Raw genomic sequence first — 11,447 nt, 5'->3', positions numbered from 1 at the left:
ATCAAAAATGATTGATTCTGGAGTACCAAACCTGGACACTAGGTCTTGATAGAAATTCAGGACAAAAGTTTCATTAGCTTCTTTCAATGGAACTGCCTGTGTCCACTTTGTGAAATAATCAGTTTCTGTAAGAATCCATTTGTGACCTACACTAGAAGGTGGATTAATAGGTCCTATAAAATCAAGTCCCCACTTTGCAAAGGGCTACTCAAATTCAATTGGTTGCAAAGGCAAGGCTGCCAGCCTCTGTTTGCCTGCAAACAATGAGCATTTCTCACTTTTTTTTACCCATGACTGAGCATCTTTAAACATTTCAGGCCAATAATAACCAACTCTCATAATTTTTAGAGCTGTTGTTCTTGCTGCAAAGTGACCTCCTACAGGTCCTTCATGAAATTCTTTTAGAACTTCTTCAATCTGATATGTCTTAATGCATCTTAGAAGAACATTATTATAATCTCTTTTGAACAATATACCATCTATTAAAGCTTAAGGAATGTATTGTAGCCTAAAATACCTTCATTTTGATCTGTCTAAGCCTTCTGGACAGTCACCAGTTTATAAATAATGGACAATTTGCTGATTCCAAGTGACTGGTAAAGCTGTGGCAGCAGGTTGCTTCTAATTATTAAGCACTGTTTCAACTTGTTGCTCCTCTTCTTTACTATTTTCTATACTTCCAACAAGCTGTTCACATAAACCCTTGCCTCTAACTAGCTTAGTTACCTTGATAGAAATGCCATATTCCATTGCCTTAGTGATCCAACCTACCCTTTTGTCATTTATGTCTTTGCTGAGCAAAAACTCTTTCACTGTAGGATGAACAACCATAAGCTGAATTTTATTGTTAGAGAGCATGTGCCTAAATTTTTTAAGGCTTCTTATTACTGCTAATGCATTCTTTTCTACAAATGAATATCTAGTCTCATAATCAAGCAAAATTTGACTAAAGAAAGCAATTGGCTGCTCTAAACCTTCATCATTTTGTTGACACAACATTGCAGAAATATTATCCTCACTCCCAAAAGCATATAGAATAAAATCTTTCTTAAAATCAGGATTAATGAGAGTAGGGGCTTCTGTAATTGCTTCTTTAATTTCTTCAAAACTTCTTTTACCTTCCTTAGTCCATTGAAAATGAATATTTTTCTTAAGCATGGCTATAAGTGGCTGCATCAATGCTGCAATATTAGGAATAAATCTTATGATAAAGTTTATCCTACCTATGAAACTCTGGAGTCCCTTTTTATGTGCTGGGAATGGCAATGCAAGTATGGTTGTGATCCTCTCAGGATCTACTAAAATTCCATGTTTTGAAACAATATATCCCAACAACTTGCCTTCATGAACAACAAATATTCTCTTCTTGGGATTTAATGAAACTCCAAATTCCCTACATCTTTCAAATACCTATCTGAGATGGTGAGATGTTTATTAGCTTTTTTAGGAAAAATAGTTACATCATCTAGGTAAACCAAAACAAACTTGTTAATCAGGCCTTGAAATGCCATATCCATTTCACGTTGAAATGTTGCCCCTGCATTGGTCAGTCAAAATGGCATTTTATTATAAGATATTGTACCCCACTTGGTGGTAAATGTTGTTTTGTACTGGTCTTCTTCTTTGACCAAAATTTGGTTGTATCCTGAATAACCATCAAGTAATGAGAATTTCTCTGATCCTGATACAACCTACAAAATTTGCTCCATTGAGGGTAGCGGGTAATGGTCTTTTAGGGATGCTCTATTTAGATCTCTAAAATCAACACATAATCTCAATTCACTATTATTCTTCCTAACCGGAACTAGATTGGACACCCAGGATGTGTGCTTGACTAGAAATACGATGTTTCCTTCAATCAACTTATTTAACTCAGTCCTCATAAGATGTTCTAATTTTGGATTAAGAAGCCTTTGTTTTTGCCTTACTAGTTTTGCATTATCTACCAACTCTATAGTATGCTGAGCTAAATGAGGATCAAATCCTTTCAAATCTTCATACCTCCATGCAAATATGTCATTGAATTCTTGACAAAGTTTTACAAAAGCATGTTTTTCTTCAGGGGTACATACCTTGCCAATTTTCAGTAGCTTGTCCTTGAATATTTCAACAGGTTCATAATATTCTTCCTTCAAAAACATGTTGCCTTTGTCCTTCCTAGCCTGATCATCTGTATTAAAAATGGGTTCAAGGGTTACCAGACCATTGGGCATCTTGTTAGTTTTCAATTGGAGAATTATTTTTTTCATATTGATCATTAAACTTACGCTGATTTCCAGTAGAAAACTCAGCTTCTTCAATTAGGAAATTAGTAATCTACTCATCTAAGTCAAAAACTTGCCAATTAACAGTGTTATCTAGAACTGAGGGCCTTACTGCAAATTTAACATACTATTATCTATCAATATTTCCTACCTCATCTGGTATGTTAAATTGAGCACCTAAAGCAGCAAGCCTATCTACTTCTTTATTTTGACTTCTAGGAATAGACAACAAATTAAATGCATCAAAATCTTCAATTAAATCCCAAATTCTATGCTTGTACATTTTCAAAACATAATTCTTGGTGACATGGATATTCCTTACTTGGTTCACAACTAGTTCACTATCACCAAAAACTTGTAAACATTGAACTTTTTCTACCTAGCCCATTCTAAGCCATGTGCTAATGATTCATAATCAGCTATATTGTTTGTACAGCTAAAAGAAAATCTAAAAGCAGTGTAGTATCTCATTCCTTCGAGTGAAACTAGAATAACACCACCTCTGGAACCATTCTTACCTCTTGAACCATAAAATAAAGCTGTCAAATCTGATTTTGCTATTGTTCTGACTGTTGGTCAGGTGGAATTTCCTCTTTTTCAAGCTTAGGAATAACATAATCCTCCTCATGAATCATATAAACACCAAGACCAATTTCATCCATGCTGATGAAAGGATCTTCTACCGTATTCTGGGTTGCTCACTCATCCAAATTCACATCAGGTATGCACTGAATAGGTGTATCTGGATCCTAGATAAGTGGTAACTCCTCATGGTCTTTGATGACAAGATCTGCATTTATAGGATTGGGGGAATATGGTTCTAAGTTGTAAGTGGCTTGAGGTTCTGACTTAATGGTAACCTTAGTACCATACCGGGTTCTAAAAAACAAATGTGACCAATCAGCAGAAAGGTATCCTCCTAATTTTGCTATGAAATCTCTAGATAGGCAAATAGAAAAATGTGGAGGCAAGTCAACTATGGACATGTCCTGAGGTATTACAAAATTAGGACAAGCATGCAAGGTCAATCCAAGATCTTTGACCAATCCAACTAACTTAACTGTTGTTCCATCTAAGTGTACAACTCCTCTAGAAACAGGCTCATAATTTAGACCAAGTTTATCTGCAAGGTCTTTGGGCATAATTTAACTACTCACTCCTGAGTCTATCAAGCAATTGTGGACTAGATGGTTGCCAATTATCAATGTTACAAAAAATGGAGGAGGCTTTGTTGTTTGGTTTGGCTGATTGTTTTTAACTGGGACATCATTAGCTAATGCAACTGTGGGCTGATCTTTCTGAGGCTCATTAGTTAAGAAAAGACTATCCAATTTGTCTCTCGGTAATTCCTTTTGTCTATGAATTTACAATGCATCTATTATTGTCATGGAAACAGTGTTTTTTGACATAGATTCAACAATATTAAATGGAACACCATTAACCTTATGTTGTACTTTTGGAACAGTAGGCTCTTGATGAGCTGGAGTTGACTGAGATTGAACCTTCTGATGTTCTTTAGGTTGTGCAGGCTGTCCTCTTGGTAAAATTTGCACATTCTGGACAGGTGGAAGTGTATTAACAGCTTGTTGACTTGTAGAAGCTTGTTGTTTCTGTTTATCTAGTTGTTATCCAAACTTATTTTGTTGCTGTCCATTACTTACAGCTTGTTGTTGATGATTTGCAGCTTGCTGTTCAATGTTAATAGCACACTTTTTGACCTTGTATTAGCTACAATAGGTGAAAAAGGTATATTTTGTGCCTATGAATGATTAACTCCACAAAATTCCTCACCTTGCTAATTCATCATAGCTACCTTAGGACCTTCTGGTTCTTCATTTGTACCTATATACTGATAAGACATGTTATTTTGTACCATCAAGGCTTGAGATTGAGCATTCATTGCATTTTGACATGATTCTTTACTATGAGGTTGTTGGCAAGGAAAACACTAGTCTTGTGCCATATTGTTCAGAGTAGGAACAATTTCTTTATAATTACTAGTAGTATTCTGATTGTACTGCTGGTTTTGCCTATTATTGTAGTTCCTCCTTTGATTTTGAGCATCAACTTGATAGTTAGGCCCATTGGATTGATAAGGAGCTTGATATGGGGCTTGATACCTTTGATTTTGGTTATGATTTTTCTTGAGGTTCACCAATTCATTGCCAAAATTTTGCATAGTTTGCTGGATTTGTTGTGTTGCTTTAACATTCTTTATAAACATTTCTTGTAGCATTTGTAGTTACTTTGATGGGTCTTCTACAACACTATTTTGAGCATAATTTTGGAAACCTAGTGCTGGTACAACAGGTATTGCAACTAAAGGGGGTACTTGTAAAGGCATTGATGGTTGTATATCAGGAAAAGTAGGCATAGGAGGCCTAGGGGCAATTTTACCAGCTTGTATAAGGCTATTTTCTGCTTTGATAGCTATATCATAAGCTGCTGGTAATGTAACCGCACCCATAGATTGAATCATAACAACAATATCGCTATTTAAAGCTCTCGAATAATACAAAAATGCATGCTCAGGAGAAGGTTTTACCATTGTAGGAATTCTATTCCAAGTTCGCTCAAAATGGTAATTGAAATCAGTCATCTGCTCTTGCGGTGCCCTCTTGATAGTGGTCATTTGCTCAACCAATGATAGGTGATCTGATTTATCTGCAAATTACATTGTTAGCTTATCACCCAAATCATCCCAATCAGCAATTGAATTCATTTGCAAACCTTTGAACCATTGAAGGGCTTTTCCTTTGAATGGTGCTGCCAATAGCCTGAGTGCCACATTCTCTTGGGTTATATGGTGAACCGCATATAGAGATGCTATATCTCTTATATGTTCAATGGGTGTGGCATGGTCTTCACCAGTGAAATTAGGAAGACTTTTTAGGGCTGCTCCTGGTATTGGATCATGTTGGGTCAAATTTAAAGGGTTGCCTCCATTGAAGGGTACAAAAGCATGTGCTCTTGGTATGGCCATTGGAAATACTAGAGGATTTACTGGCGGATTCTGGGTAATAGATGATTTAATTGGAGTAGTTGCAAAAAGAGGATTTGTGCGGGTGGCAAAATTTGGCTGAGGATTAGGTATAGGAGAAGAATTAGACAGAAGATTAGAATCTGGAGTTTCTAGAAAAACTTCAACTGATGAACTTTCTGGAAACTCAACTACTGAATTTGTTTCTTTCTCTGTCTATTTCGTTGTCCTTGACCTTCTTTGTGATGGTGGTAGCTCAATATGCTCAACCAGATCCTCACTCTATCTGGTTTGATAATTTTTCATATGCTGTTAAGACCTGTTCTACACATAGAACCAGAAAAATAGAGTCGCCAGGTACTTAGAAAAAATAACCTCAATAGGAATTATTGCTGTCAATACCAAAATAACAACAAAAAATGGATTTCCTTTGAGCTATGATAGCTCAAACAAGTCTGATTGGGCGTGCCAAAAAATGTTGTCACTGAGGATTGCACCTATGATGCTAAGTTTAAAAACAAGCAATCATGTGAAACATGGAAACACCTTCGAGCCTGTGGGTTGCTCAAAGTGAAGGTGAATCTCCGAAGATCAGGCCGACTTCCTGTTCTGATTAATCTCCTACACTAACTTCTTGTGGAGAAAAGGGTAAAAGTCTTGCATGTAATGAAAAAACCTATCCTAATGGAGGTGATACACCAAAATGATGCAGTTCTACTTGCTGTCCTAAAACTATAACTAGCTGCAACAAGACCCAAAAACTATCTCATGAATCAAATAAGATCATGAAATTCATAAACATTTCATGTGAAGGCTCAAAGTTATCTAACTTCTGCATGTAGGAAAAGTAATTTTTCACAAACATGCAAAGAACTAGAAAAACCAAATGAACACAACCCACAACCTAAATTTACTATGAAATCTTTCTAGTTTTGCAAAGCATAAATGAGACAAAGAAAAGGATTCATAAATAAATCACAATAACTTTGTCAAAATCATTCATCTGACAATGGAAGAATAAGAAATAATTGACAAAGAAACTAAAACTCTCTATTGCAAACTGAAAATAATCTCTATTACAATGCTGAAAACTAAAAAAAGTGCTGAGATACAATGCTTTTTTGCAAAAATGTGCATGCAAAAAATAAAGAACCAGAGGGAAAAAATGAGGAAGAGAATATGTAGATATTTTGATGAATCTCCTTAAAACCCTAAAATGGTTGCATGAGAAAATCCTTGGGTAAATCTGCTCAAGAAAGGCATAAAAACTCATGCATAATACTGTAAATAATAATCTTTATTGCTCCAAAGGATTGCCACTGTTCCTGTATGAAGAGAAAATCTCTTTACTACATATGGAGATGTCGGTCCTGCCTAACAAAATTTCACTGAAAAGGAACCCTTTGTTTGAAAATCTGCATGTCTAAGTGCGAAAAATAGCTATCCCCATGTGAAATCTGCATGATGAAATAAGCTGAGACTGTATTAAAAGAAATCCTATTAAAAATATCGAATATATTCCCTGGCAACTGCTCTTTATGCTGAAACTTCTGGTATAAATGATTGAAAAATATGATCTTTCTGTTTCGTGAGCTTTCCAATGGTATGCAACACTTGCATTTTGGACAATCAATCAGTATCTGTATTAATCTTTCATGCAAAAATTTAACTCTTCGCTTGGCGGGCTTTTCACTGTGTAGATGACCAGTTCTCCTGACCTCTACAATCAAATCCATCAGGTCAATGATAAGTTAGTCAAGAAGCTATCCTGATCATCTGATCCTCTTTGATCTCTATCTGCACTCTATCATGTGGCACTTTCTGATTGACTCCAGGGTCTTTGCTCTTTTATCTCAACACGGCCTCACTAACCGCCCTGATTGAAAACTTATTGCTTGTTGCCAACTCCAGACAAATATCCGTCTAGAAACTTCAAGTTGTGGTATAGCGACCACCATCAGATCCATCAGGAACTTCTTTCTTTTTACCTTTTTTAGTCACCACCATCTGCCCTAACCATCTGGATTAACCATCAGATTTTCTCTTTAACCACCAGAACTGCTAGCGGCTTGTCGCCATGATTAATGCTCAGGCACTTTTCTATTGCGGTATAGCGATAACCATTGGATCTTTTTAGACTTGCTTGGCCTTTAAAACCCTACCTGAGTTACTCTTTGAAAATAACGGGGCCCCTTAGTCATTCGACCCTTGCCATGTGCTGCATTCAGATTTGTCTGTGGATCCACCTAGGCATCACTTAAAATTTTCAACACTCTGGAGTGGGCCCACCTCTTTCTGAGTTTGCGTTGTCATCCTGGGCCCACGGGAACAAGTGACAATAATGAACTTTGAACCACTTGAACCATTGAACCACTTGAACTGGTTGAAAGTTCAAGTTCAAAGTTGACTTTTAAAAAATATAGACATCCGCTCGTTTGTAGACCTTTGCCATGTGTCAGCCTCTGATTTGCTTATGGCTCCACTTTGGCATCACTCAAAAATATTAACTCTCTGGAACGGGCCACCTCTTTCTTATCTTTGTTTGGCAAGTCTTTCGGTGAAATCTTCTCTTTAGCAAACACTCTGCAAGACTCATCAAAAGCCAAGTTTCACTGAAACCGCATCTCACTGGGTCCCAATGCTTAGTCACCAAGTCGTGGCCATAAGCATCGTGCATCTCTGCATCACGACAATGGTCAAATAATCTTTGGTCGCTATTGATCTTTCTAACTTGCTTGCTAGTTATTCTCTCTGAGTGGGTCTCTCTTATGCCATGGTGTCACCACACATCAACCACTGGTTCGCTCACAGGTCCACCTTATCCCGCCACTTAGACCTGCCACTGGACTTGGTCTGCCTTGGTTCTTCATCTACTATCTATGACATGGTGCATCCTCAGTCATTCTTAGCCCACCTAGATGGCCACCTTAACTACCACGTCATCAGTCACCAAGTCATGGCCATTACCTAGCTTGCAACTTCCTCTTGTGGTATAGCGACATGCATTGATCTTCCTCCAAAGTACTCGAGCTTTAACTCTGGCTGATCCTCTCTTTTGTGTCATGCATCAACATATGTCACCTCCTGATTGGCTTCAAATGTCTACCTGGACTGCCACCTGTCTGCCACATCATCAGTCACCAAGTCACGGTGATAATCCAGTGTGTATCTTTTCCTTGCGACATAGTGACAACCGTTAGATCTTTGCAATCACCATTGATCTTTCTTCAACCGGTCGACCTTTAACGCATGATGATTTTCTCTCTTGTGCCATGTGTCAACATGTGTCATTGCTTGATTAGCTCATGAGATTTGCCTGGACCGCCTGTCTTCCACGTTATCAGTCACCAAGTCGCATGAGATATCCAATGATCATCTTTTCATTGCGAGATAGAGACAACCATTGATCTTTTACAACTTGCTTTCTCTTTAGTCTCTTCCTGCTAGCCGGTCATAAAATTAGGATGCGTTGAGATGTGCATGCATGCAGGGTCCACTGGGTGACGAGCCACCTTTTGTCAAAATATTTCAAGCTTTGACACTTTAGTTACATGTGATTTGAGCTTTAAATTCTATACACTCCGCCTACACTGCCAATGTGGGATAATTGTTCTTCATTCCCTTGCTTTTCCATCGGGTCATCGGGATGATATGAAATGGTTCATTCCAATGTCCGATACAACCTTTAGCACTCTACACCTTCCTCTCAGATCTTTGAAATGACTTGGAACCTGCTATTCTGATAGCCGATATAAATTTTCATGCTGTGCTTGCTCATCGGGGTACATCTTGCTGATCAGGGTAGGTCTTGCCGATAGGGCAAAATTCAAAAGCATGACTTTTTTGGAGTCGCAATCAGGCTTGATAAGCCATGCCTTTCTTGAAAAGGAGCATAAAGTCTTTGTGATCTATAGAATGTTGATCTCAACCCTCGTGGGAGCCCATTTTAACCCACATGCTTCATTGTTTTTTTTTTGTTTTTTTTTCTATATCTGCACATGAAGCAAACAAGTTAGAAAAATATGTACTTCTGATTTCTTGCTCATGATTTGGGCCTTTTTTTTTCCAATATGAATGAATTCAAGGATTCATTAGGGCACCAAATTTGGAATGTGCAAAATTTTGGTAATAGACATGGAATAAATTTTCCTGCACATCTCACTTTGCACATTAGTAATTCCAAAAAAAAATCACATATAATATTATCATATGAAAAGAAAACAATTCAGACATTGCATACAATTTCAATTATAATAATCAAGTCTTCAATTATCTAATAACATCCACATAAAATAATCTAATAAATGTAATCATCATAATCACCATGGAATTAAATCATTTATAGAGCATGCATCCATAATTTCTAGCATCAAAACAAAGTACTGCAAATCAAAGTAAATGACATAATCATATCAATGTTATCCAAACACTGGATCATATAAAATCTATGTCCATAATGCATCAAAATATAGTATCAATAGTAGGTCTAACATGAAAATAACTAAAATGCTATTATGTCTTGGGGTAGGGCCTCACACGTTTCATTTCAGAGGGCCATGGACTTAGATTTTTGAGATATTCTTGGTAAGTTCATTGTTGTGTATTTGGATGATTTGACCATTTTCTCCAAGGAACATTGGGATCATTTTTATTATTTATAACAAGTTCTAGAAAGGTTTAAATAAAAAAGGATTAAATATCAAAGCAACAAACTTTGTTTTTTGGAACAATGGTCTATACAAGAAGAGCTTAGATGGGAAATTCTTGTGTTGCATTGACAAGGTACAACAGGTATGGTTATTAGAATCCTTTCATAACTTAGCCTATGGTGGTCATGTTTTTGCTCCACTAACAACTCATAAGATCTTAAGGAAAAAATACTATTGGCCTACACTTTTTCAAGATGCATACATTTGGGTGTGTAAATGTGATCAATTCCAACCATTTCTTGGCAAACAAAAGTTAATAACTCTATGTTTGAAGCTAGCGAAGATAGAGGAGCCTTTTTAGCAATGGGGTCATGATTTTGTTGGTGTCATTAATCTATCTTCAAGTGCGGGGCACACCTATGTCCTCAAAGCAATGTATTTTTTCACCAAATGGGTTGAAGTTATTCAAGTAAAACATGTTACTTCAAAAGTAGTATGTTGATTCCTTAAGGGGAACATCATTTCTAGATTTGGTGTTCCTCATAAGGTTGTAGTTGATAATGCAACTACGTTCTCCTAATATGAGGTAACTTAGCTTATTTTTAGTATGGCATTACCCTTGCTCACTCTTTTGACTATTACGCATAAGGTAATGGGCAAGAAAAATCGAGCAATAAGAATTTGGTCAATATGATCCGCAAATTTGTAGATGAGAATCATCAGTCATGACACAAAGCATAATTATATGATGCATTGTGGGTAGGTAGAATTACCCCCAAGAGGGCTATTGGCATATCACCATTCTAGTTTCTATATAGTTTGAATTCTAAGATCCCTTACTTTGGAGATGTCAGCTCTAAACTTGGAAAAGGCTATTGAAGATGAAACCTTTAAAAATGTTGTGGACAAGCGTATCATTTACCTTTCTCAATTAGAGGAGAAATGTACACAAGTGGTGGATCACATTGTGGATCACCAAAAGAAATTCAAGTATCTCTTTGACAAGAAAGTGAAACAAAGAACTTTCAAAGTAGGAGACCTTCTTTTGTTGTGGGAAAAGCGAAGGGAGCCAAAGGGAATGCATGGCAAGTTTGACTCACTATGACTTGGCTCCTTCACAATTCATCAGGTCATTGGTGAAAATAGTTTCTTATTGGCATATGAAGGTGGAACTACTTTTTCACTACCTCACATCAAACAAGATCTTAAGCTTTTCACTCAATGATGCTCTAGATGAAAATTTTAAATATTTATATAATTTCTTCATCCTTTTGTTTTTGTATGTCTTCCGTGTCTTTTGTCTACCTAACTCTATAACCCAATGGAATGGATGAAGGAACTTAGAGGTCTAGATTCTATTCTCTTCAATCATTTCTAGGTATGACTAAAGAAAATTCTATAGTTAGAGCCAATTGTTATCTCCATTTTTAGTTTTGGTTAAAATGGGATAAACGCATACAAAATTTTGACAAATTCGTAACCCTTTTATTCTAGAGTACACTTATTTAGGTATTAATTATAAATCCTCAAGCATGGATTTTCCTCTAATATTTT

General features: G+C 36.7%; 1 protein-coding gene across 1 annotated transcript; it reads right to left on the bottom strand.

The window, feature by feature from the left end:
- Window positions 1–204: 204 nt before the first annotated feature.
- LOC131072459 (uncharacterized) lies at window positions 205–4,812 on the bottom strand. Its single transcript, XM_058008627.1, has 3 exons — window positions 4,557–4,812; window positions 3,707–3,882; window positions 205–417 (listed from the first exon to the last, which is right to left on the bottom strand). The coding sequence occupies exons 1-3, from the start codon at window positions 4,810–4,812 to the stop codon at window positions 205–207; spliced, it is 645 nt and encodes a 214-aa protein (XP_057864610.1).
- Window positions 4,813–11,447: the final 6,635 nt, after the last annotated feature.

This window comes from Cryptomeria japonica, chromosome 6, assembly GCF_030272615.1.
Source record: "Cryptomeria japonica chromosome 6, Sugi_1.0, whole genome shotgun sequence".
Taxonomy (NCBI): Eukaryota; Viridiplantae; Streptophyta; class Pinopsida; order Cupressales; family Cupressaceae; genus Cryptomeria; species Cryptomeria japonica.
Note: the sequence above shows the minus strand (reverse complement) of the source record. Positions and strands in the feature narration are given on the sequence as shown.